Genomic DNA, 27,813 nt, shown 5'->3' on the forward strand with positions numbered 1-27,813 from the left:
CCGTATTTGCAAGAGTTACGCTGCGCTCATTCTGATCGTAAAAACACGTTCAGAATGAGCGCGTAAAAAGCAGCTCCCATTGACTTGAATGGAAGTCGGCATACGTGCGCTCCCCATTGAAATCAATGGGAGGCTTTTTTTTCCTATTGCTTTCAATGTGATACGCACGTAATACAATAGGCAATAGGGAAAAAAGCCTCCCATTGATTTTAATGGGGAGCGCACGTATGCCGGCTTCCATTCAAGTCAATGGGAGCTGCTTTTTACGCGCTCATTCTAAACGTGTTTTTACGATCAGAATGAGCGCAGCGTAACTCCGTGTGAAGGCTCCCTAACTTTGACCCAGGAGATCATCAGTCTGAAATATATTAGTAAATTAGTCAATGTCCAGTATAAATACATTGGTGTTGTGGACACAGTGCCTAGTGCCCAACATGGTTATGCTCAAGATAATAGAAGGTCACTTTGTGAAATTTTCTTCAAAGTTCAGTCTTGGATGGCAAAGCCAGTGAGTCTTTATTTAGGATTGCCAGCCTTGAAAGTAGGTAATATCTGACATCTTCAGAATCGCCATTGATTGGCACCTATATAAAGACTGGCTGACTTTGCAATCAGCCTATGCTTTGTTCCTAAAAATATGCCCATTCGATCTTCTATGCGAAGCTACCTGCCTATGGATGGTTGGATTAAGGTTTGCACTGCACAGGCTACAAATACAAAACTTCAGATCTTCTCTGCGACATTCTTGACTACTAAATGAATAGTCGCTTTAAAATGAGAATTTTCAGGTGGATATGAAAGTCTCTGCCTCTGCTTAAACTTAGGAAAGGAAAGTTTCCGAAAAGTATTTGTTTTGTACCATTACCTATTAACTACTTTCCTATACCCAAGCCATAGATTCAGTTTGTTACCCCAGTACTGTTTCTAAATACCCCAGGTCAGAAAAGGGGGGCTGATTCTGTAGCCATAGTCACTGGCACGTATCACTGTCTATTTGGGGAAAGAGGATTTTAGCTGATTTTATCATTGCATTCTAAGGGTCTAGAGAACAACTATCTGCTGTCCGCCATCTCTTTTTATAGATTATTATTTATACCACCACATCAGCCACAAATCTGGATATTCACCACTTGGGGTAGAGCAATAGTATAATTCCATGTTACCAACTGTGAAACTTCTTTTATGATAATTCTATTAAAATAAAGAAAATTATTATAATGCAGCAATTTATATAGTTAAAAAAATGTAAGAAATAATAGCATTTTATGATAAATAGCAGATGGGGCCAAAAGGAAGGATCAAATTTAAAACTATTGGTGAAGAAAAAGTTCATACAGGAAGTGTATATTCACATGTGGCAGACATATCTGCTGCTGTCTCATTCATCTGAATGGGGCTTGTCCTACAACAGAAGCAACGCTATTTGTAATGGCGTCCATACTTACCATGAGGCATTAGAATAGTGATAAATGTCATATGGCAGGGGGACATTTGGGGGCCCTCAGGGTCCAGGGCCCTGTAGCAACTACTACCACTGCACCCATTATATCTACGCCCCCTGGCTGTATGTGAATATACTATTTCCATAAGAGTATGAAGAAATATTTGTAACTACACATTAAAGTTATTACTTTTTAACCAAAGACGCACAAATTGCCATTTTTGCTGTTTAGGATGGTTTACCGGATCTTATTCTTTTTTTTTTTTTTTTTTTTATAAAGCAAAACAAAACTTTAAATTATTCTTTATAGATGTGTATAATTTGCTTTTGTAATATTTATCTATAATATCAATAATAAATAATATTAATAATAAATATATAAACAGAACAATTATTGGTATTGTTTTCTTTATACAACACATTCCATTCCATAGGGGCATAACAAAAGTACATATACTTGCTCTAGTGAAACATCTTCTGCAGCTTTCATGGAACCCATGGAATTAGTTACTAGTAAGCAGCTATATAGTATCCAGATCTGGTGGTTCAGAGCTTCATTTCCTTATTGACTCATTGACATTTCATAGTCCTATGTGGAAAATGAATTTGTGCAGAATGACATATGTATACAATATGTAATGGGCTGTGCTGACAACATTGAACTTGTGTCTGTATGACTGCATCTTCACTCACTGTAATCTGAAGCTCCTGGGCCCCAGTGCAAAATCTGCAAATTAGCCCCTTATCTACCATGTACCATTTGTAATACTAGTGTCTTCCTATGAGACAAAGGGGTCCTATGAGCCCCTTCAGGCTCCAGGGCCCAGGCACAACTGCTACCTCTGTACCTCAATTACAGTTGGCTGTAATGTAAAGTACAATCCATACATACGTGTATACATACATACATACATGCATAAATTTGAGACCCTTATAACAGGAATATACAATTTACAATTACAAGTGTAATTGACAATGGTGTTCCAATCACTGCATATAAAATGTAAAAAAAAAAACTATATTGTAATCATTCCTTGAAGGGATTCTACCATTAAAAACTATATCAGTCAAGGGTTGTGTAAAAAAAAAAATGAATAAAGTGATATAGGGGACAAACAAAGCAGTTTTGCTGAAGCAATGTATTTAGGAAAAGTCTTACATTCACATTAACAAGCAGTATAGATAGGATCCTTGTGATGGGACAACCCCTTTAAGCAGAGCTTAAAGGAGCTGTCCAGTTTTAGACAAACATGAATTGTGGTATTGCAGCTAAGGCCAGGTTCACATCTGCGTTCGGTAATTCATTCGGGGAGTCTGCACTGAACGCATTGACAAGTGGTGAGTTTATGAAAGCACATGGACCCCATAGACCAGGGGTAGGGAACGTACGGCTCTCCAGCTGTTGCAAAACTACAACTCCCAGCATGCATACTGGCTCTGCTGTTCTGGGAACTCCCATGGAAGTGAATGGAGCATGCTGGGAGTTGTAGTTTCACAGCAGCTGGAGAGCCAAAGGTTCCCTACCCCTGCCATAGACTATAATGGGGTCTGTGTGTTTTTCGCACGAGTCATGTGGACAGGAAAGTAGATCGTGAATCACTTTTCTGTCCGCATGTTCCGCTGGATAGCGCGGAAAGCACACGGGCTCCATTATAGTCTATGGGGTCTGTGTGCTTTCATAAACTCACCGCTTGCCAATGCATTTGATATTCCATTTGGGGGGGTCCCCATGCGGACTCCCCGAACGGATTACCAAACGCAAATGTGAACCAGGCCTAAGCTTCATTCATTTCAATGGAGATAAACTGCAATACCAGACACAACCCATGGACAGGTGTGGCGCTGTTTTTGAAAGCAGCCATGTTCTTCTAACCCCTTTAATTAAAAAAAAAAATCACCCATATTACAACTATATAGTCCGAAAAGAAAGTAGAAAGTAAAGGCAAAACCTGTTGTGATATAGCAAAAAAAGAAATCCCTATAATGTGGTGGGTCCAACATGTAATGCAATGCTTGATTTATTGCAATAAAATGTTCTTTCCCTGTGTCATATAGATATTTTCAGCGCCTCTGAATACATACAGTACGGATAATTAATAATTGGTCCCCTCTATTGTACATAATACACGTTGCTATTCAGATCATGGTGCCAGGTACTTTGGCGCTGGAGCTGTCTGTACTGTGCATTTTTTCTAACAAGGCATTACTGATACCCCAGTGAATGCTCCTGATCCCACATGAGTTAATTTATTCCAGGTTTCTTCGCTGTTCACCAGGGATTCAGTTTACCGAAACAAACATACAGTACATGTGTAAATGCACAATTATACGCACCAAATTAAAGGCAGCGCTAAATTTAGAAAGCTGAGGGCATCATTGGGGAAAATCACTGCTTGGGAAGGTGGAGGAGAAAGTTGATATTTTTAGGCCAGCAGCAAAAGAAAAGAAAATAGGACGTATTATTCTCAACCATCACTTTCAATAAAGTACTCTTTATAGAGTATTTATCACAAAGCTTGTGTGAACCCTGCATATAAGCCACTTCTACATACTTCTCATTTGTATTGACTAACTTCAGGTATATCTACCACTAGACTAAACAGGTCTAAAATATAGCAAATGAAAAATGAAAAGAAGTGGCTGAATTTCTCTTCTTTATGCTAATTGTACTCAGAAAGTACATGGGGTGTTCCCCCTGGGCTCTCAGCACAGCGTTATCATCTATCCAGCTCCTACACGAGGTCACCACAAAATGGCTGACGGATATGCGCAGTTGGCTGTTCTGTCAGCCGTTTTGTGGTGGGCGCCTGTAAAAATGGCCAATGGAGGACAATGGCTGACGGAGCAGAAGAAAGGTGGATGATGACAATGCTGTGCTGAGAGCCCAGGGGAACGGCCCCTGTGCTTTCTGAGCACAATTAAAAGAAAAGAAGAGAAATTCAAAAACGGTGGCACGGACCTTCAAGATAAAGGTAAGAGATGAATAGTCTTTATAAAGGTTATTCAGTTTCATCTTACAGTTAGGGCATACATATGGAGTCTGAAGAAGGCTGCCATTGTATGAAATTGGAGATATCTAGAGAACAGTAAAGGCACAAGCTGTTATACTATAGCAGCCATACAATACACAGGAGAGTTGTAATATGGTAGCCATTTGGGCTCTCACATAGCTGTATAACCGGTATGACCCTTTAGATAAGGCAGCAGCTGACCACCACATTCTGGTGGACAATGAATGGAGAGTGGCAGAAGACTTGTTCACCTGTTTCCATATCTGTCATAGAAGTGCGAGAAGAATGATGTATATGAGTAGCCACCTCACTAGACATTACAGGAGTCACAGGATCCCATTCTGGGAATAGGTGTGGGCTCATAAGCAGGACTGAATAAAAGACAGATTTGATTTTTTTTTTTTTTTTTTTTTATAAAAAATAAAATCTGTGCTGACTTTTTTTTTTTAATAACATAAATCAGCACAGATTTTAAGGCTTTGGATTTCCTGTAGATTCCTGTTTAAAACACGTGGGGCCCCAGCCTCAAGGACAAGCAAACCGAACTGCAGAACAGAGACAGCAGCTTATAAAAGGAGGGTACCATAAATCTGTACTATACATTGGCTATATGGGCTGTTCCCTGTCGTCCGTACCAGCGGCACAATGTGGGGTATTTCTGCCCCTGTGTGCTGGTAGGACAGGCGGATTTTTAATTAGCCAATCAAAAAAGCGTGGCTGGCCCTATAAGAGGGCACAAGAACCTCCCCTCTGCGTGTTTTTTTCTGTCCTGTGTGGTCAAAGGACAGGTGGGGAGGACTTGTGTCCTCTTATTTTGGGCTCTATAGGGTTACTTACCTTTGGAGCATAATTCTTCTTTCTTTCAGCTTCAGACCTTCTTGATTGAAGGATCCCTTGCCCTGTCAGGGGAAAAAGTTTTGTTAGCCTGCGTTGGCTCTCCTTTCCCTCCCTCCTCCCTCCCCTCCTCTTTCTCCTTCTGGCTCACCTGTCAGCGTGTCGCCACATACCCGACCTCCTCCTATGTCTTGGGCGCCGCTCGCTATGCGCTCACGGACGCTGCGGCAGCCGGAACTAAGCTCCCGGCGGAGGTTCGCAGCGTCCGCATTAGCCGTGCGCACACTTCCGGTTGTGACCGGAAGTATAGCGGCGCCATTAAGAGTCCTGGCGCCGGCGTTATATATTTACTCCGGCCACTCTGCAGATTTCGGGCCGGGAATTGGCCTTTGAGGTAGGGGTAGGTGCCCCTGGTCGGGGCTTGCTGGAGAGGGGGGGGAAACTTTTCTTTCTATTTTTGGGACGGAGCATGTGAGCTATGGCCCCTCCCATTTCCGGCCGGCCGGGTTAAAGGTCAGGCCGGCCGGTTATTAGTTACCTTCTCCTTTCCTAAGGCGGAAGGCTGTGCATTAGGGGTTGTTGCCTAGCTTCAAGACTCCTTTTTTGCCTCCGAACCAAACTTTCAGGTCTCTTGTCACCTTGCTGTCCGGTCTGGACACGGTAAGATCTACCCTTTTTTTTTATACTTGGTAGGATGTGTTGGTGACAATATCGCATGGTCTATGGTCTCTCTCTGTAGGATATGTCATCCTCTACTACCCCCCCGGGGGATTATAGGAGGAAATCTACTGCCAAAAGGAAGCATCTTTCCTGTTTTGACTGCGACACTCCGCTCCCTGATGGTAGGTAGCGGCTTAAAGAGTTATCCCCTCCGGGGTACTACCGGTCCTATAACCCGCCTATTATTTTTAGGCTATGAATGGGCTCGTTGTCGCGGTTGCAGAGGCCCTCCACCTGAGGAGCCTTCTCCTAGAGATATGATGGCCTGGGTCAAGGAGATGGTGAGTTGGGCATCGCTTGGGTAAAAATAATTCCCTTGCTTGTACTCTCCTTTTATTTTGCAGGATGATTCCCTTAAAGGCATACAGTCTACCTTGTCTCAGCTCGCCAAGAGACCATGCACTGAGCATCGTTCCTCGTCCCTCCCTCCCCTGGAACATCTACGGGTGGCAGAGGATGTTTCCTCCGAGGACGACTCTGTAGTTTCCAGCAGACCTGTGTTCCACTATGAACAAACAGGCAGGCTGCTGAAGTCCATCCGGTCTACAGTGGGCCGAGATGTTGACGGGGAAGCCTCCACGTCTGCCTCTGGGGGACATATTGCCTTCCATGCGGACGCCACGCTGACCGACCTCATGGTGCAGCAGTGGAAGCAGCCAGAAAAGGGACATTCATTGTCCAGGATCTTTAAGAACCTGTTCCCTATGGATTCGGCTCAGTGGGATTCCTGGGGGCCTCCCCCGAAGGTGGATCTAGCCGTGGCGAAGTTGTCTCGTAGAACCCTGGTGCCCCTTGAAGATGGATCAAATCTTCAGGATCCTCTGGATCGTAGGGCTGACGCCACATTAAAGAAGGTTTACTCTGCTTCCTCTGCCCAAGCTTCAGTAGCCATAGCCTCTACCACTGTGGGCGATTTTCTTCGTAACCGCCTAGCCACCTTGGAGCGGGATATTGATTCCGGCATGGACAGGGATGACATCTTGGCTTTCATGAAGAATATTCATAGGGCTGCAGATTTTTTGGCAGAGTCTTCCCGCCATCAGTTAAGAATTTCAGCCAAGTCGATGGCGTTGTCCACTGCGGCCCGTAGACCCCTGTGGCTAAAGCCTTGGCGTGCAGACTTCGCATCCAAAGCTGCTCTCTGCGCGCTCCCTTTTGAGCCAGGAAGAGTGTTTGGCCAAGGCTTGGATACCATCATAGAGGGATTAGCTGAAGGTAAGGGGAAGTCCTTACCTCAAGCATCCAGGGGCAGACGTGCCCCCTCTAGAGGCAGAGGTTCTGCCTCTAATTATAGACGCCCGGCTCAGCAAAGGCGTTCCAGATATCGTCCTAGGGGATCTGGACGAGGCGCTTCCAGGGAAGACACCAAGAGGAAGCCGGAGTTTTGATGCGGGGCAGCTCCCTGTGGCCCCCCTTCCTGTGGGAGGACGTCTTTCGGCTTTCTTCAGAACTTGGGTCACCCATATTCAAGATCCATGGGTGTTAAGAATTATACAGCACGGTTATCTTATCAAATTCCACCTTCCACCTCCAGATCGGTTTGTTGTCACCAGAACCCTTCCACCTTCTCAACAGGCCAGTCTAGAGGCCTTGGTCGCCGAGTATGTTATCAAAGGCGCCCTGGAGAAGGTCCCAGCCTCAGATCTCGGTCAGGGAGTTTACTCCCCCGTCTTTCTGGTCCCCAAAGTCACCGGGGGCTGGAGAATGATAATAGACCTGAGGTACCTCAATCGCTTTATCAGGAAGAGGTCATTCCGTATGGAAACCGTGGATTCCGTGACTGTTTTTCTCCAGCCAGGAGACGTGATGGTTACCCTCGACCTGAAGGACGCCTACCTTCATGTCCCTATTGCTCACTCCCACAGGAAATTCCTCAGGATTGCCGTTTCTATGGCCGGCCACAGGGAGCACTTTCAATTTACAGCTCTGCCGTTCGGCATCACATCCGCCCCCCTGGTATTTACCAAGGTGATCGCTCCGGTCGCTGCGGCCCTCAGACTGCAGGGCCTCTTCATCGTTCCTTACCTAGACGACTGGCTACTGAAAGCTCAGTCTCCTGCTGCTCTCCTCCAGCAGCTCAACCTTGCCATCAGCTTCCTACAAGAGTTAGGATGGATCATCAACTGGGAGAAGTCCGAAATCGTTCCTTCCACACGGAGGAAATTCCTCGGGTTCATAGTGGATTCAGAAGCGATGCAGATCTTCCTCTCCAGCCCAAGGAAGGAAAGGATCCAGGCCGGTGCACGTTTTCTATTGCACACCCGGCGGGTAACTATTCGCACCGCCATGAGAGTCCTCGGCCTAATGTCATCCTCGGCCAGAGCAGTCCCTTGGGCTTTATGGCATTTGCGTCCCCTGCAGATGGAAGTGTTGACAACCTGGAACAGGTCTCCACGGGGACTGCACAAGAAGATCTGCCTTTCTCCCGCTACCCGTCTTTCCCTCAGATGGTGGATACACCTGAAAGACGGAAGGTCCACGGTCCCGACATTGTGGACCCTGTTGACAACAGATGCATCCCAGTGGGGATGGGGAGCCCATTGCCAGGACAGGACTGTACAAGGACGATGGAGATGTCCGGAGCTGGGATCTTCCAATCTCAAGGAACTCAGAGCTGTGTACTTGGCCCTAGTACACTTTGCCCCGGAGTTGAAAGGCAAGTCTGTCAAGATCAGGTCAGACAACATGACGGTGGTAGTCTACATAAACAAACAAGGGGGCACCAGGTCACCAACCTTACTGAGAGATGAATCTCATATTCACCTGGGCAGAGAAGAATCTAGCCCAGTTATCCGCTGTTCACATAAAGGGCTCCCTGAACATAGTAGCGGATCGTCTGAGTCGGGGTATTACCGTATCAGGAGAATGGTCTCTCAATCCAGACGTATTCCAACAGATCGTCCAGAGATGGAGTCTCCCGGAGGTCGATCTTATGGCTACCCGACTCAATGCCAAGGTAGGGACCTTTTGCTCTCTATACCAGGAGGACAATCCCTTGGCAGTGGATGCCCTGTCCATCCCATGGAGGTTCAGGCTGTTTTACATTTTCCCTCCAATTCCAATCATACCGAAGGTATTGATCAAAATAAGACAGGACCAAGCCTCGGGAATAGCCATAATCCCGTTCTGGCCAAAAAGGGCTTGGTTTGCTCAGCTCATACTAATGAGTCAGGGCATATATTGGAGGCTTCCCCCTCTCCCAGACCTGGTAACCCAAGGAGAGCTGAGATGCCAGGATCTGAGGAGACTCAACCTGACAGCCTGGAGGTTGACCAGTCCCTATTGAGGAATAGAGGACTGTCACAAGCCATCTTGAAGACCCTATCCAGCGCCAGAGCGGATTCGACTAACAGGAATTACCGTCGAATTGGTAACCTCTTTAATGCCTGGTGTCTGCAGCATCAAGTGGACTCCACTGATCCCCCGACGGAGGCGATCCTGGACTTCCTTCAAGACGGACTAGACAGAGGTCTTGCTGCGGCCACACTCAAAGTACACGTAGCGGCCCTGTCCGCCTATCTGGGGAGGCGTTTGTCTCAGGATCCTTTAGTGAGCACCTTTATTAAAGGAGCAACTAGGCTGAGACCGGTGGTGAACACCCCTGTCCACCAATGGGACCTTATTCCGGTCCTGAACGCTCTTTGTGACCAACCATTCGAACCCCTGGAAGAAGTCTCCCTTAAGTTACTGACCGGCAAAATGGCACTGCTATTGGCAGTTACAACTGCCAAAAGAGTTAGTGAGCTACAAGCCTTATCTGCCGAAGAGCCATATACTATATTTTTTTCGGACCATGTGCAGCTTAGGTTCCTCCCAGGGTTTCGTCCCAAGATTCCATCCGCTGCAAATAGGAACCAAACAATTTCCCTTTCAGCATTTTGTCCTTTCCCCTCTTCACCTGAAGAGGAGAGATGGCACAGGCTGGATGTAGTCAGATGCCTGCAAATTTACCTGCAGCGCACTCGCCCTTTTAGGCAGGCCGAAAACCTGTTAATCAGCTATACGGGGAAGAATAAGGGCGCCAAGGCCGCCAAGGCCACGATATCCCGCTGGGTTTCCGAAACCATAAAGGTCGCCTACACCGCCCAAGGGCGTCCGGCCCCATCTTTTCTTCATGCCCACTCAACCAGGGCAGTGTCCACCTCTCGGGCTGAGAGGAGTGCGTTGTCCTTAGATCAGATTTGTGCAGCTGCCTCCTGGGCATCTGAGTCCACGTTCATTCGGCATTACCGCCTGAAGGACCGGGTGACAGATTCCTCCGCCTTTGCCCAAACCATTTTAAGCTCTGTCATGGAATAATCCCGCCCATCTTTGGGCCTACTTGCTATATCCCCACATTGTGCCGCTGGTACGGACGACAGGGAACAAGTGATTATGAAGATAATCTTGTGTCCCTTAGTCCTAACAGCGGCACAAGATTTCCCACCCTGGGAATCATATCTTAGGTATAAAACTGTGTATAAATATGGAGGTACTTTTGTATTAACACGCAGAGGGGAGGTTCTTGTGCCCTCTTATAGGGCCAGCCACGCTTTTTTGATTGGCTAATTAAAAATCCGCCTGTCCTACCAGCACACAGGGGCAGAAATACCCCACATTGTGCCGCTGTTAGGACTAAGGGAAACAAGATTATCTTCATAATCACTTGTTCACTTTGTGCAATGTGTTTTTGTTACAATGTAATCTTAGAGCTCTAGCTGTTATCTGTGTGTACTAGGCCCACACAGTACAACCACAGAGGAAATTAAACATTACACAGTTCCCCTTAAAATCAGTAGGCTGTGTAGGGCCACAACATGAGTAACCTAAATTACATTACACTACTACAGGGTTTCCCAACCTTTTTCAGACTCAATGTACCTCTTGGGATAAAAACAAGGCGGGGTACCCCTATCAACTAATTTTTTCCCAAAAAAACAAACATAGCATCCTAAGAAAGCAGATAATGTTGCAGTAAGGCATGTGGTCATCTTTAGCCCACCAGTGGGTTTCCAAGGCATCCCTGGGTGCCATGGCATCCCTATTGGGAGTCACCAGCATAAAAAAAGAAGAAACAAGACAGAATTAGATTTGCATCATAGAAAGTGTTTATTGTCAGTCATATTTGGTCATTACTGGTTATTTAAACATGAAGAGGAAATCTAGATCAGTGTCCACTAAAGTGACAAAAAGAGTTATGTGATAGTTCGGCTCTATATAGCATTGGCTCTTAGTAAGCCTAAAAGCAAGCTGGAATACATGATTTATTCTTGTGACATTGAGATCATTAATTACAGATATTAATCAGAGATATTACCTTTTATTCATTTATTATTATTAAATATAGAAATATTAATACATTGATTAAATGATGTCTCACCTGAGACATGATAAGAAATTACATTGCATATGAAATTATTGTTTCTTATGAAATGTGCAATTATTATCTATAATATACCACAGCGCTCCAACTAGATTGAAAGTTTTCAATTCGAGCTAAAAGGTATCCCTACACCAGGAGCACAGCTTAGGGCCTATTCACATCATGGTTTTTATAACCATTTAGCAGATCTGCTTAACAGATGCAAAGAAACGATGCAAACGGATGGCCATCCATTTACATAGACATTAATATATAGCATGTTTTAGTGTTCCTGTTCTTTGCATCCATTAAATGGATATGCTAAATGCATGTAAAAAAATGTGATGTGAATGGAGCCTAACTGGTATATTATGCCGGACCTGTTACTTTCTCACAGCTCCAGCAGCCATTGTGTGGACTGAACCAACATTACAATTTACTATCAAGCTGAACTTGGTGGAAAGACACGCAGTGATGTCATAGATACATAATGTATCAATATAGTATTGGGTTAGTCCAAACAAAATGGCTGCTTGTGAGCTAATGAGTGGGTCACACTAGTGCTTGGAGTGGACAGCAGGGCAGCTTGAGCCCACATTGGATGCTTATTTCTGGGAAGCTGGGCACACTGTAAAACTTGATTAATCTCCGGAAGGCGTTTTTCTCTAAAATCATAACTTTTCCAGGAAGCTTGGAGAGTATGCTGCCATCTTTCTGAAGTTCAAATTGTGGCACCATCTTTTCTACAATAGCTTCCCTATTGTGTGCAGGAACGCTGTTACAGCTAAGAGAACGCGCATTCTTTTTCTTATTTTGGGCAGACCAGTATCGGTGCATAGAAGACACTGCTCTGTGTTTGCTGGCCACAGGTACCTTCTCAGGGAAGCAGTCATCAAACGGATCCAAGTCATCTTCAGAGATCTGCTCAACCCAATCTTTAGGGCTGAAATCTGCATGTTTGGGTTGCACAGTGATTTTCTGAAAATTGTCTCCCTCACCTTCACCTTCCATGCATTGATGGTTCAGTAATTTATTGCAGCCATTGGATATGGAGCTGTGATACAGATTGGTGACATTTATTGCAGCTTCTCTGATAAGATTCCAGTCACGCTGGATGTCTTCCCTTGTGGTGAACTGAGAAGTGACAGTGAAACGGATGATAAATTTTTCATGGATTGTGGCTGGAACAAGGAACATGTTCCCAGATCTGGTCAGTTCTGCCAGTACTTGCTCTGTCAAGATATTCGGGCCCTGGTTTTGAGTAAAGAGTACATGGAGTTCTCATAAGATAATGTACGATATGCCAAACAGAGTCTTTAACATTTACTTACAAAACAAATGACAAAAAAAGCAAAGGAAACTACAAACATAAAAACACGTCCAACTTGGTTGCCCTAAATGTAGCCCTTAACTCCATCACAGGGCTGCACACCATGTTTAGCTAAAGCATTGACTCTCCTAACCCCTCCTGACCCTGATGCAAGGAAGACAGGTTATAGAAGTTGTCAGATAACAACTCCTCTTTTCTGGTGAATCAGGTAGACAATTCAGGGTACATAAAATGGAGAAAGGCTCTGCAGCTCTTCCTGCATTCCACTGAAACCTCAGGCATATACAACATGACTGAATAACAGAAAATGAAGCAAACCTCTCTTCTTTGCTGACATGATTTTTTTATTCGTTATAATTTATCCAAAATTCCAAAAATGTATCCAAAACAGTTCTACTCCCATGTTCACATGAACAGTAAAAATGGCTGTGTGACAACCGATTTTGTAATGGCCATCACATTGGGAGGAAATACATAACACATCAATGCCAGATTTCTGACATAGATGTGTGAAAATGTGTCTCTCGTGCCAAAGATGCAACACATTCGCCTTTCTGCTCCTCACTCACCAATTCCCATTCTAGTGCAAGGTTGTGCACCTGAATTATGAGGTGGCTGGAGTCTCTTCATAAATCAGACATGCCTTGTCCCTGTCGGACCCTTTGTTAAGACTGATGTATGAAACGCCAGTCTTAATAAATCTGCCCTATTGATTTCAATGGGACTATTCACATGTCTATTGGTTTCACAGACCATAATAAAATAGCACATGTCCTATCTTTGTCTGTCTTCACAGATCCCTCAATAGGGACTGAAGTCCATGAGTAATCTATGAAAGCGGTCACAGAATATCAATGTAAAAAGAAAGCCGTCAGACATTAGATTACCTTTAGCCGGAAGACAACTAGTCCAAGGTGCCTCTTTGCAGGAACTTCAAACAGTTGGTCAGCTTTAACCAATGATTCAAAATACTTGGCCAACTCTGTACCCTGAAAGTATAAATTCAATACATGCAGTACTTTCTATGTAGACAAGATGTTGGTTTTATTTTCCACAACAAATGAAATGTTGCTAAGATGTTCAGGCAAATTCTCGAACCAAGATTTGCAAAAACTAAATGTCCTAGCACCATCTATGGATGTCTTTTAGAATTACAAGAGAATAGATTGGCTCAGTATATCTCTAAAAAAGTAACCATATTCAAAGATTTCACTTTAGGGCTGAAATCTGCCTATTTTATAAAGAGTCAAAGGGAATGCAAATGTAAAAAAAAATAATGGTCCAGATTTACTAATAGTTAGACTGTGTAAAATTAGACAGTCTGAAAATTTGCAGATTTATCAGATGTCTAGTAAAGGCTCGTTCACATCTGCACCCGGTCTCCGTTCATGCAGGTTTCCGTTTCCTGCATAAAACTGAGCAGGAGACGGAAAGCTGCAGGACTCTTTCAAACCCATTCATTTGAATGGGTCTGAAAGATGTCCGGCTGTGAGCGGCGGTGAGCATTTTATGACAGTCTGACAGTCTGAAAGCTCAGAACGGACTCCGGGCGCTAGTGTTAACCTAGCGTTAGTTGCAAAATTATAGCCCAATCAAGATGTGCCATATTTACGCCAGTGTCTAGTTGTAGCCAATTGTATTAAATCTAGGCCAATTAATTTAGGAAATAGGCACAAATATCCCCGTTATTCATCACTCACATAATACTGGAATCTCCTTTGATACATCCTGTCTTATATTGAAATTGAATTTTGAGAAACACAAAAATAAAACTTTTGTATGTGCCTACAGAGATCAGCCATTTTATCCCTTGCTTGATAAGATGAGACTATACTTGTCTCTAATTGTAAGGCACTACAGAAGCCTTGCCCAAATGCTCTGCCTCAATAGGAAACTTAAAGGGATCCTATCATACAAACACATTTTTTTCTTAGTAACACTTGGGAATAGCCTGGGTAAGCGGCCATTTTCTCGTGGCCTGTGGGCATGCATAGTCTGCTCTGCCTGAGGCCTAGAAGTCTGAGACCTGTGCTGGAAGAAAAAAAATGAAGATGACGTTCCTGACGAAGATGGAGGCAGCGCTGGAGAGAGTTCTCTGGCAGCATTGGGGACGCCCCCAGTGCTGTTTGAGCACTGGGGCCTGCCCGCAGTGCTGCGAGAGAACTAATTTGCATACCGACAAGAACCGGGATTCCTACGGAACAGTGGTGCAGAGAAGACAACGAAACGCAGGAGACGGATAGCCTTTCTTAAGGCCATTCCTATGTGTTACTAAGAAAAAAATGTGTTTGTATGATAAGATCCCTTTAAACACACCGTATCTGTACTGTTACGTGGTTTTTACGAGGGAGAGTGAGGATTTTGCAGCAGTTTTTTGAGCCTGAGTCAAAGACAAGTGAGATTTCAATAGGAATGGGCAATATAAAGAAAGCACTTTTGTAACTTCTTCAGTTATATTTCTCTTCTGCGAAATCAACTCCTGGCTTTGGCTCAGAAAACCTAAGCAAACTCTGCAAGAAAAACACAGCTTTTCCACAATGTGGGGCCTAGGCCTTTCCTCCATCCTCACCCATGATGTACCATTTAATAATAGAAGATTCAATCAAGATGTGGAAAAATGCTGAAATATACTCACATGTCTGATGTGTGCCTGCAGATTTTTAATCCCAAATGATCGTATTACAAACCAAAGTTTTAGGGAGCGAAAACGACGACTAAGGGGAATTTGCCAATGCTGCAATGCAATAAATACAAAATGAGCTCATTTTCTGATGAAAGAGACAAAATACAACCCTATTAGAAGCAATAATTCCTCTTAAGCCCAGGGCCCCAGGTTATGAAAACACAGTGTTTTGGCCTCAGCAAAAAAAAAACACTGCAATATACATTACATGCAAAGTGAATGGGATTCTGGCTATTCCTATCCATACATTGCAGAAAAAATCTGCAGCAGACATGCAGAATGCTGCAATTTAAAATAAACACACGCATACATTTGAGTGTATGGAGGGATCCGTGCAAACAGACAAAAGCAGAACATGACCTATATTTTGATGGTCTGTTACAATGGACAACAAAAATAAGGGCCTTGTGAATAGCCCCCATTCACTTATATTGAATTTATAGCTGCCATGTGATGTCAGTTAAAAAAATGGACGCCACACTGCCATTAATAACTGTCATGTGAATGTAACTATGCTTTTTGCTGCAGATTCTTTTCTGCAGTGTTTGGATGGAATTTGTTTAAAATCTTTTACACTGCTACTGTATTATGTAGTGGATTTGCATGCTGGCAGTTTTGCACATGTGATGCCAGGCTTAAAGGGGGTATCTAACATGGCTGCTTTTTTCTTCTAATGTCTGGTTCACATCTGCATCGTTAATCCGTTTGTTGGAGTCCACATGGGAGCCCCCCCAAACGGACTACCGAACACATTGGCAATCGGTGTGCAGTGAAAGCACACGGACCCCATAGACTATAATGGGGTACACTCCGCATGGTCTCCGCATGAGTCATGTGGACCGGAAAGTAGATTGTGAACTAATTTTCTGTCCGTATGTTCCATGCACACACCGTACGGAAAGCACAGCGACCCCATTATAGTCTATGGGGTCTGTGTGTTTTCACTGCACACCGCTTGCCAATGCATTCGGTAGTCTGTTAAGGGGGTTCCCATGCGGACTCCAACAAATGGATTACCAACACAGATGTGAACCAGGCATTAGAAGAAAAAAACAGCCATGTTAGATAGCCCCTTTAAGCCTGGGAACACAAAACTGCCAGCTGCAAATCCACTACATAGTACAGTAGCAGTGTAAAAGATTTTAAACAAATTCCATCCAAACACTGCAGAAAAGAATCTGCAGCAAAAAGCATAGTTACATTCACATGACAGTTATTAATGGCAGTGTGGCGTCCATTTTTTTTAACTGACATCACATGGCAGCTATAAATTCAATATAAGTGAATGGGGGCTATTCACAAGGCCCTTATTTTTGTTGTCCATTGTAACAGACCATCAAAATATAGGTCATGTTCTGATTTTGTCTATTTGCACAGATCCCTCCATACACTCAAATGTACAGGGGATCGTTGAAAATAAGTGCCCCTCGGGTGTTTTGCACTTCAGTCATCTCAATTAAGCCTTAGCGCACACTGTGGGTTTTGGACATGCAGAATGTAAAATATATGATGTTTTTCAACCTTTGTAATTCACACACAGAAAATGGCTACACTGCTGGCCCCTCTCAGCTGCTGACTGGCTGTCAGGATTTTTCATGTCTGTGGAACATGGGAAGCTTTGGAATAAATTTGAAAAGGAACCAACGAGGTAAGTTTCTCTTCTTTTATTTTCCAACCCATTGTGCGCCTTTTAAAAAAAATAATGATTTTACCTGCTGGAAAAACCCTTAAATAATGCAGCTGAGTTCAGATATTTACTTTTATAGTTTGTTGTGTTGAGTTATAATAGTCTAGATTATTTGACTGCCATGCTGTTACAATATTACGATGTCACAAAGCTGTAAATTGACATTTCGTATGTATTGTCACTTTACCATGAAATCAGTAGCAGCTCCACTATTGGCATGTCGGAGGTAGATGGGGTCGACACTGAAAGTTTGCTGCAGCTTGTATTTGTCTTTCACCCTGCAGGTAATAAAACATTGTTAACCCTAAGTTAGGCTAAGACCCCACTTTGTTCTTTAAATTTAAAAGTTTCTTTCTTATTTCCTTAGTTGGGATCCATTCTTTTTTTTTATTTTTTTTTTTACTTATTTTGCTTATGTGTATGGTGCCATCATATTCCGCAGCACTTTTCAGACATTGTCACATTCATATACTTCTCTAGGAGGGATTGCTATTGCTTTACAGTTATTCAAACTCCCGAGTCTGATTCACTCCATTTGTGTACAGTAAATTTTTGGCTCTCTTCTGCCTCTGTTTTGCCTTTAGTTCCGTTATATATAAGATCCAACAAAATACTTGTTTATACTCACCAGAAAGCAGTGCAGTCAAAATGCACCATCATCCACTTTGATGGATTGAATGTAAATGAATCAGCATATTCCACTCCACTGAACAGTACTCTGAACTCTGGGCAAAGAAAGGCAGTGCCAGCATATGCTGCATCAATATGGAGCCACAACCCTTCCTTGGCACCTATAAAGTAAAGTCAAACATTAGTGATAGCGGTTACATGACATGATGATAGACAGACAGACAGACAGACAGACAGACAGACAGACAGACAGACAGACAGACAGATAGATAGATAGATAGATAGATAGATAGATAGATAGATAGATAGATAGACTAACTTACATATTGGACCCAACTCTGCTAGATTATCAAAGGCACACACACCAGTTGTTCCCAGCGTGGCACAGACCTGTGCAGATAGAACATATAAGTCTTGCAGAATTGGATAGTAGATCTAGGATTCTAAACTGAAATGTAAGAGCAGCTAAGGCTGACATTAAATTTTAGACTGTGATCAGCTGTCTGAAATGAAGTATGGATGGTTGGTCACATGGCTAACTCTTCTCAACACAAGAACAATCATGAACCTTTCAGCAACCGTATGACTACCCCAAATACCTGGAAAGTTAAAGTGCTGAAAACAGGAGATGATGAACACTTTGTAGGTGTGTTCTAGTGGTACTCACACATGCCTGCTATACAAAAATTGTCCACAGATCTGCTATGGGTCTGTCAGTCTAGATACAGCAGGCAGACATAATATCTCAGATTTTGGCTGTGGCCAAGTTTATTTCATGGTTGGTTTTCATAGGTTTATGTATGAACAGCCAACAGCAGACAAAATCTTCCAGCAGTCTAAAATCTAATTTGTATGGCCAGCTTTCCTCAATGACTAAGCATGCTGTGATACTAAAGGTTAGTGGGTCCGATATCACTATGTGCATGGGTTTAATTTACATTAATGACTTCCTACAATTTATGATGCCTTCATTAAACTAGACTATAGAAATAAGTGAAATTTAGTTTCTAACTCACAAAGACAGGAACAAGTCCACGTTTCCGATCTTCTTCCACTGCAGCTTTTAACGTCTCTCCTCTAAGAGAAAAATTTTCATCCACTGGTAGAAAACGGACTTTTACTAGAGAAATTAGACCGGCTTTTTCTACAGAAGAGTGAGCCTGTATGCAGAAAATACAAAATTGTATCAAAAGGAAATCGTTCCTAGTAAAGTATACACTAAGATTTTGGCTTCTAGAACTTATCTTAGCCCTATACAGTCAAATGGTCAGGGATCTGGGGATGTTTTGGAGGGGTACTCTTAACAATTTTTGGTACGTTTGGCTTTTCAATTGCATTATGAAAAAAGTCTTAAAAGGATCATTGGCATACAGATACATGTACAGTATGTGAGCAACATATAGTATGTCCAAAGTTGATATTCTTCCTTACTGCTTAAAGAGCATCTGACCGCACCAATGACAAATATCAAAAAACATTAGTAAGCCATGAGCTTATTAAGTTACCCTATCCATTTTCGCAAAGGGTTATATAGACAGACATCGCTGCCATGTAACTGATCTCTGTGCTCCTTGGGAGAGAATAGAAAAAAAGTGACTGTGAAGTACAGTTTAGCACAGTTTCCATTTTATTAGAGGCAAGTTCATACTAAGCAGAATTAGTTGAGTAACTTAAGACACATCTCTAGTTTATTGCATTAAACATATTAAGAAAAAAATATTTGGCAGCTGCCTTCACCCTTCTGGGATTCCATCTTGGACCAGACAATGATTATGAATATAGGAAAGGTGGTTGCTTTGACACTAAGGCTAGTTTAACATCTGCGTTGGATCTCCATTGGAGACGGCTGTAGATTTGACATAAAAATGTTTGTAGAGAAAAGTTTGCAATGTATAAGCCCAACAGACCCCATTATAATCTCTGGGCTCTGTGCGTGTCCACGGGTTACCGCTTTTTAAGCAGACAGGCTCTCCGTCTTTTGGGTCCACATGTGGACCTGAACAACAGTGACTTGATTGCTAGTGTGAATCCAGCGTAACTCACTGGAGAAAGAGGATCTTCACACTATATATGTACCCACCAAGAGGTTATTTTTGTGTGCCTAGACCTGGGTGCAGAACCTAGTGTTGGCTACAGATCAGTGCCTTGATACCTTATCTCCAGTGAGGCAGCACCAAAGCAAATACCCAGATTTCCTATATTCCTCAATCTCTATGCTCCAGACCGGCAGGCAATGGAAATCAGCAGCACACAAGATCCCAGGCCACAGAATTTGGTATAAAGCAACAGACACTTTCTGGTCCACTAGATAATGCAATCCACAAGACAAAAAAAACTCGCAGCCCTAATATCCAGAATCTGATCATTCACATCAACAAGGTCTTTCTGAAGCACAAAGTCCTCGGTGGTGTATCTGAACATGTAATAATTAGAGATGAGCGAGTAGTATTCAATAGAATACCTCCCTTGTATAGTTATTGGTGTACGCGGTCAAATACCACATGGTAAACGCAGTAAAAATTCAATTCCCCTCCCACCCTCACTGGCGCTTTTTTTACACCAATTCGATCGAATACTATTCGCTCATCTCTAGTAATAATCCGTCAGAATAACTAGTTCGACTGACTGGCAGATCCTGGGCATGTTGTTAATACACATATGATGTGCCATCACCTGAAGCACATACATGCCTGCAAACATAAACTGCTAAAATATGGATTGAATCTGATCATTTGTATAAGTTACTGACTTACCTGGTTTGAGGCATAAGCAATGAGCCGTGAATTCAGGCTGGAATCATCTGAATCAGGTTCTGAGGTTTTCAGTGCCAGGATTTTGTCTTTCCTGGCAGCCAATAAAGCTATCAGTGTAGACTCGCTCACAGTACTCTGCAATTGTAAAGTCATGTTTTAATGTAATAGAAAAGAGATGGAGCCTGGCACAACATGAACATGTATTATTTTCTTCTTTGTGTATTGGTTATTACAACTTTATTCTTCAGATAAGAATATGTAAGTCTTACTTAGTACAAAAGGGAAATTTTCTCTAGCACCACCTTTTTGAAGGTAACTCTATAGATCAATGCCTGGTTTTCCTGAAACCTAGTAGGATAATGTTTTATTACAGCCAGCCAGAATAACTCTTACAAAAGTAGGATAGCAGACAGTTGTTTTGAGGTTATTGTCTCTCTTTAGTATGAAGAAGAGTACTGTCTGTCTTGGGGAGATGGCAGAGAAGTGGGTCAGAAAGGGTACTATGTCTTCCGGCCAAATTGCGGTGTACAAGGACTTATAGCCCATATATGCCCTGTAAATAAGTCCTCCTTTATGGAAAAAGGAGGAATGTTTCTAGAGCCATCTTCTTGGAGGTAGCTCCCTATAGATCAATGCCTGGTCTTTCTGAAATCTAGTGTCATGATCTGGCGATTAAAGAAAAGCCAGAATATCTTTTCCACAAGGAAGAGAGACCCAACCACAAACAGCTGTCTTGAGGTTACTGCATAGAGTGCTACCTTCCAAAAGATCAAGTTCCTATTTGCATATTCATTTCCCAGTATCCTTAGCAGGGCATGTATGGTCTATAAGTCCCTGTAAACTTCAAGGTAGTCTGAAAAGGCAGTAGGAGCATACAATGATGTGGATCAGGGATTCACACAATGAATTTTCATTATCAACTGGCCCTAGTAACTAGTTATATTGACATATATTGGACCTCTTTGGAACACTGTCTACATTGGACTACTGTAAGATCATATGCTTCTACACTCTCCTACAGTATTCTTCCATTTCCATTGTGGATTGCAAGCTCTCTCACTTCTGTACCAGTCTGTTGCTCAGGAATCTTCTGTTTATTTCACTTGCTTATTTTTATAGTTTATTCATGTTATGTATGTATACCCCTTTGTGTTTCTTGTGTAGTAAAAATACTGCACATCTGGCAGAGGTGGCAATGGTGCTCCTATACTGCTCAGGAAAATGAATAAATGCACTTGGGGTTCTGCCTTCAGATTTAAGCTGCCACCATTCCCATCTAGTCTTCCACACCACGCTCAGGTATATTCACAAGACAATAGACTACAATAGTCATCTACTACCATTTAGTGACTTACTTGCAGCACACCTCCACCTTTACTCTCTGGGTGATGATGAAGAAAATGACAAGGAAGACCCAGCATTTTAGCCAACCAATCCATCACATTCATCTCTAGTTCAGTACATGCTGGACTGGAAGCCTTAGCAGAGTATCATGAAAATAAGAAATACATTAGAGTTAGTGCAAGGAGATCAGACTTGTGTATTTCCATGACTGTCAAATTCCAGTATTTCATATTAATAGATCAACCTTTGTCAAGAAAAATATGTGTAGTTCTTTACAATTTATTTTCGATTGGCAAGGATAAGAACCATCTGTCACAGTTTCATACATTTCCAGGAGGAATAACAATATATACTAAAATACAGTACACATGTCAGGAGAGGTGTCTGACCATTACCCTGCAACAACAGTCTATATTATAGTATATATATCTTATAAAGTATTAGAAGAAGTTCACCTTTGACTAACATAGGCATAAAGTCAACAAATATTACTCAATTCAATGAGCTAGAATGCACTGAAGATTAATCTGTAAAACAGTTGCAAACAATATGGAAAAACATCTATGGACAACGTTTCTATATAGCACAGAGCATGTACAGCATACAACTTCCATATGCCTGGTCTTTGCAACCAAGAAACCTATCCTTTTATCTGGTTGAGAAATGGAGGAAAGAGTCACATGCAGCAAATTTATGTGACTGAAATCACTTTTGACATTGGTGACAAAGCCCTGCATTTCTTCAAGCCCCATTCAAATGAATAGGACGGTGGAAGATATTTCTGTAACAAATCTGCTGCGTATGAACATACCCTAATGTTGTATTCATGCACTGCAGAACTGTAACAGAAATTGCAAATTAAAATCTATTTCATACATCTGAATAGGATTGTTTTTCCAGCATGGACATTCACATGAATGGGACAAATGTAGAAATTTCTACAACAAATCAGCTGTGAGTGTGAAAATATCCTTAAAGAGGACCTGTCACCAGGTCTGAAAATGCAATAGCATACATCATACTAGCCAAGTGGGTAACACTTCATGACTAGGGTTGAGCGATCGGGATCGGAAAAGATCGGATCCCAATCGGCGATCAAATAAATTTCACGATCGCGATTGGGTTCCGATCCCGCCTAAAAAAGATCGGGAACCGAATTCCGATCCCGATCGTTCAACTTACTTGCACAGAAGTGTTGCCGCTCCCCGTTCTTCTCGCTCCTCTTCTTTCTCCTTCACATGCCTTCAGAGCACCCTGCACGTCCCCCCTCCCCAGACTAGTGTTAGAAATGCTGGGAGAAGGCGGGGCTTCTGGCTTAGGAGAGTGTGGGCAGGTACTGGGAGGGGAGACGTGAGTGATGCACTTACATCTCCCTGCCCACACTCTCCTAAGCCACAACAAGCCCCGCCTACTGCCATCATCTCTAACACTAGCCTAGGGAGGTGGAGGCGCGCATGGCGCTCTGAAGGCATGTCAATGAGAGAGGACCGGACCGAGAAGAACAGGGTGTGGCAGCGGCAGCGGATCTGTGCAGGTAAGCAGACACCAGGGGGGCTAAGTAGCCAGGGATTTTTTTTTAATCACTACACAGCGTGGAGTCCAAAAATTGAAACAATTTTTGGACTCCATGCTGTGTAGTGAATAGGATTGTTTTTAAAATTCGATCTTCGATAATTAAAAGAAATCCCATTGACTTGCATTGGGTTCAGAATTGGGATCGGGTTTGAATGGAAAATGATCGGAAATCAGATTTTAAAAACGATCCTGAAATTTCAAGATCAGCTCAACCCTATTCATGACATACATATGACACAGAGAGACCCTGCCACCAGCGAAAGCACAGTGTTACTATCCACTTGGCTAGTATACTCTAATTTACATCAACATTAGCAGGGCTTACATCTTTGGAATGGGTGAACGGATTTCAATAAACAAAATACTAAAATGCTCAGGCTGATAGCATCAATCAGATGATGTATACCATTTGGATTTTCAGACCTGGTCTGCTGACATGTTCTCTATAAAGAGGTACTATTATCTCAGCCAAACATCATGAAAATAGGAATATGTGTCTAGCTCTATTTATTATCTGGTTGGGAGCTACAGAAAAAGTAGATTGAGACTAAATCCAATAATGGCTTTTGGCTAAAAAAGTAAAACAAAATCAACAAAAAGCAAACAACAAAAATGCAATATTCTGCAATATTATTTTGGTTAGTATTTGGTCAGTATTTTAAGCCAAAACACAGAAAAGGTAGACATCTTTCTATTATATTTTTTTCTGTCTGCAAGTTCAATTTATGGTTTTGCCCAGCCATTAAGAACTTGTCGGACAGCAGAAAGTAGTGTGAACATAGCTTTATCATTATTACATAAAACATTCATATTTCATTTTGATAATTTCTAATTTATGATTCTTGTAAATATTGTAACTAGATTGTGTGATGCAATAATGATAATAATATTATGTCAGCAGGTCCATAAATTATCACAAGTGCTATAAGACCCAAATACAAGCTTGCAACATACCCATGTAAATCCTAAATTGTTTATAGCATCTGCAAGCATGTCTCCAAGTAGAGAAGGCCAGGATGTCAGTGCTGGGAAGTATGCATGCATATGAGGACTCTGCCAGTGGACAACCTGCAGGAAAAAATGCAGAAGAGAAAAATATATTGGACTGGTTGTTAAATTGCCACAAATGAACAAATGAATGCAAACTGGACATATCACAGATAGATAGATAGATAGATAGATAGATAGATAGATAGATAGATAGATAGATAGATAGATAGGGCAAAGTGTGCTGTATATCTCACATATAATAAGAAAATGACCGGCAGCACTTTTATCATCTGCCTTACTAACACAACCAGAAGAGAAAACTTTTCATAGAAGTGCTTCTTTAAGGATACATGTTATAAACAAGTAACATTGATCCTGTGGGTAATATATTAAGTGATGTCCTAAGAGAACTGTGTTACAGAAACAGTAGTGGATTCTCCCCCATCATACAGGCCATTACTTCATGTGGTTTTAATTTTTCTTTTACAGAATTGCCAGCCTATTTTTAGCTATTGTCCCCTTCATGACTGAAGTCATACTGACAGGAGCTAGTGAAATATTCTGCATATTGTAGTATTGTAGTGAGGATGCAGGTCTTCTGGAATAAGTCCACTATGAGATGGTTACTCTTGTAGATCAGAACACTTTATTCCATACTCCATCATGGCTCCCTGTCTAACAACTCCCCCCCCCCTAAGCTCAGCCCCTCCTCCATTACTACCTCACTGTTGCTAGGCAGACAAAGCAGAATAAGTAAGCAGAACAGAACATACTTATAACAACATCACACATATTTAGTCAGGTATTCACAATTTAGAGCATTTTATTTACCGTAGATGTTGTTATTATACATTCATGATGCTTATATAGTGCCAACATATTCTGCAGCGCTGCACAGAAACTGTTATCACTCACATCAGCCCTTGTTCCCAGTGGGATGGTTTGGTAGCTGTAGTGAAAGCTCAAGATGGTGACAGGTATTCCTCCTGACCTCAACATACAAGTGCACACGCAGATCATCCAAATGTGCATGTATGCCCAATAAGGAGAGGAGAATAGGACATAGCTTAACTCTATTGATAACAAATGATCAGACATATTAAAACCCAACATATCTAATCCTTCTTTATTCCACAATACACTTTAGCATACACTTTAGGGATATGTAGGAACATCTTGAATCCACAATGTGAGGACATCAGCTCTTTTGAGCTTCCATGTTTTTAGTGGCATTAGACTTTATTACAGGTATTATCTAAGATTAAAGGGCTTCATATAAATAGTAGAAACCATTTTACCCCAGGCATGATGATGTCCTCGATGTCTCTGAATATATTGTCCCAACTCTCGGATTCCACAGGGGCACTGTCAGGCAATAGGGCTCTCATATATCCAGGCTGTACATCTGGATTTACTCGTCTTTCTCTTACAGTGCTCAGATATTGACAGATATAATCCACCAGTTCTTTACCTGGTCATAGAAACAACATGAAGGCCATGAAAGTGACATCCTGCTCAGAGGCTCACCTGTCAATAGATGTGCTTGATCATTCAGATAATCTAACAATAGGATCTACACAGTTAATTTTATAGACTGGCATATATAGTAGTCAAATACCAAATTCTAGCACCTACCAAGACACTTTCTAGTGCTATGGTCAAGTAGATAGTGTTAAAAATAATGTGTAATAATAATTTATTTATAAAATATTTAAGGAATACAATGTAACACAATACAACAGTAGAACATGTCATTTAATAACAGATGACAATAGTTATAAGAAATAATAATCTGGTATATAATGGAATAAAACTGGCCAATAAAAACGTAGAGAGAATATAGGATATATATGGGTGGATATAACAGATCAGATATTTAGATAGACAATAGATAATTATAAACAATAATGATATAGATAGATAGATAGATAGATAGATAGATAGATAGATAGATAATAGGAGAATGGATAATAGAAATATGAGTAGATATATAACAGATCAGATATGTAGATAGATGATAGATATAAAAAATTAGGATGATAGATAGATCGATCTTGTATAACATACCTCTTTTTCTGTATTCTTCTGATTCCATGGCAAAATGAATATAAAGTTGTTTGATGTTGTCTGGGGCTGTGGTAAGAGTTGTCTGTCTGTCTCTCCCTCTCAAGCCTCAGATTTTATACCCCTGTTATCTCTCGGTCATACGTCATATACATGTATTTCTGCCTACGTAAACACTTTATCTTATTCCATTTATTTTAGATGCCACTCCATCATGTTGATTTGAAATAAAAGAAACTCTTGAGCTGTGTTTGCTTTGCCTGTTATCTTTGATGTCTTCAGCTGTATCTACACAACCAGCCCCATTCATAACAGCTCACTGGATGATCGAGGACCGATATTTTGCCCACTCTCTTCTGGAATCATAGAAAACCAGTCGTGAATTAGACTGAAAAACAAACCAGGGTAGTGAATACATAAACTGGTCTATCCAAACGAGTCATTACTGCTAGTCAAGGTAGATCATAATATAAATTGGTTGTGCACAGTAAATATAAAGGTGATGCAAAGTATTGTGTGCTTTGTCACAGACTTTGTGATATGAAGTATCTGTGAACAATACTGCTGGAAAATCTTTTTTTTTTCTTTAAAAGAACTCTAAACCCAGAATCCACACAAGTTAACATGAAGAAACAATTCCCCATATGACACCTCATATCATCTCCCTATATTTCTTGCCATTCTTTTGTTGTGTATTATAATTATACAGCATGAAAAATATAACAGAAAAGCAGTGTATTCTCCTCTGTGGCAGCAGCCATGTTTCCCTTTAGCCTGGCATGGCAAAGAAACACCCAAAGTCTGCAAGTCCCTTCAACGTAGGCTGGTTCACATCTGTGTTTGGGTTTCCATTTGGGGAGTCTACTTGGGGACACCCCCAAAAGGAAACCTATCCACATAAAAAAGCGGTTCCCTAAGGAAACACTCAGACCCCATAGACTATAATGGGGTCCGTGTGGTTTCCTCACAGAAAATGTGGAGAGAAAAGTGCTGCTTACAGGACATTTCTCTTCGCGTATTTCATGCGGATAGGGGAAGGGAATGGCCTGAACAACTACTTGGCCTTACCACCATTGCAATGCAGAAGCTGAAGGCTGTGGGTCAAATCTGCAGGATAAGGATAAGCATTCAGGTTTTATGGATCCAGATTTTGCAGCCAAATCCATGGGTGGATTGAAAAACAGAGAAGACGGTGTACCACCATACCGCCTATCCATCTATATGCCCTCAGCATTTATTATCCACACCTGGTTTTGGCTTAAAGAAAGGGTGGTGACACACAATGGGGGTTAATCATCTGCCCCTTTTTTTGGCCATACTTTTTGCAGGTGCACCTTTATGTAGACTAGTTTTTCTGTGGTGTTTATGTTTTATTTTGTTAAATGTTTTGCACATGTTAGTTTGGATGCA

At 42.0% G+C, this 27,813-nt stretch overlaps 1 protein-coding gene across 1 annotated transcript; it reads right to left on the reverse strand.

Moving 5' to 3' along the window:
• Positions 1-11,070: 11,070 nt before the first annotated feature.
• HDC (histidine decarboxylase) lies at positions 11,071-26,460 on the reverse strand. Its single transcript, XM_075273343.1, has 12 exons — positions 26,407-26,460; positions 25,638-25,810; positions 24,304-24,417; positions 21,786-21,908; positions 20,431-20,565; positions 18,694-18,837; positions 18,001-18,067; positions 17,676-17,838; positions 17,235-17,325; positions 15,313-15,411; positions 13,565-13,666; positions 11,071-12,598 (listed from the first exon to the last, which is right to left on the reverse strand). Exons 1-12 carry the CDS (start codon positions 26,432-26,434, stop codon positions 11,900-11,902), a joined length of 1,938 nt encoding a protein of 645 aa, XP_075129444.1. The 5' UTR covers positions 26,435-26,460; the 3' UTR covers positions 11,071-11,899.
• Positions 26,461-27,813: the final 1,353 nt, after the last annotated feature.

Source organism: Leptodactylus fuscus, chromosome 5 (genome assembly GCF_031893055.1).
Source record: "Leptodactylus fuscus isolate aLepFus1 chromosome 5, aLepFus1.hap2, whole genome shotgun sequence".
Taxonomy (NCBI): Eukaryota; Metazoa; Chordata; class Amphibia; order Anura; family Leptodactylidae; genus Leptodactylus; species Leptodactylus fuscus.

What these genes read in the sequence shown, in the direction of transcription:
- HDC (XM_075273343.1), bottom strand. Translation starts at nt 26,434, where the DNA reads ATGGAATCAGAAGAATACAGAAAAAGAG. An exon ending in ACAATTTAGGATTTACATGG is followed by an intron (nt 21,909 to 24,303) that starts GTATGTTGCAAG and finishes TACTCTGCTAAG; the next exon opens with GCTTCCAGTCCAGCATGTAC. An exon ending in TAGTTGTCTTCCGGCTAAAG is followed by an intron (nt 12,599 to 13,564) that starts GTAATCTAATGT and finishes ACTCAAAACCAG; the next exon opens with GGCCCGAATATCTTGACAGA.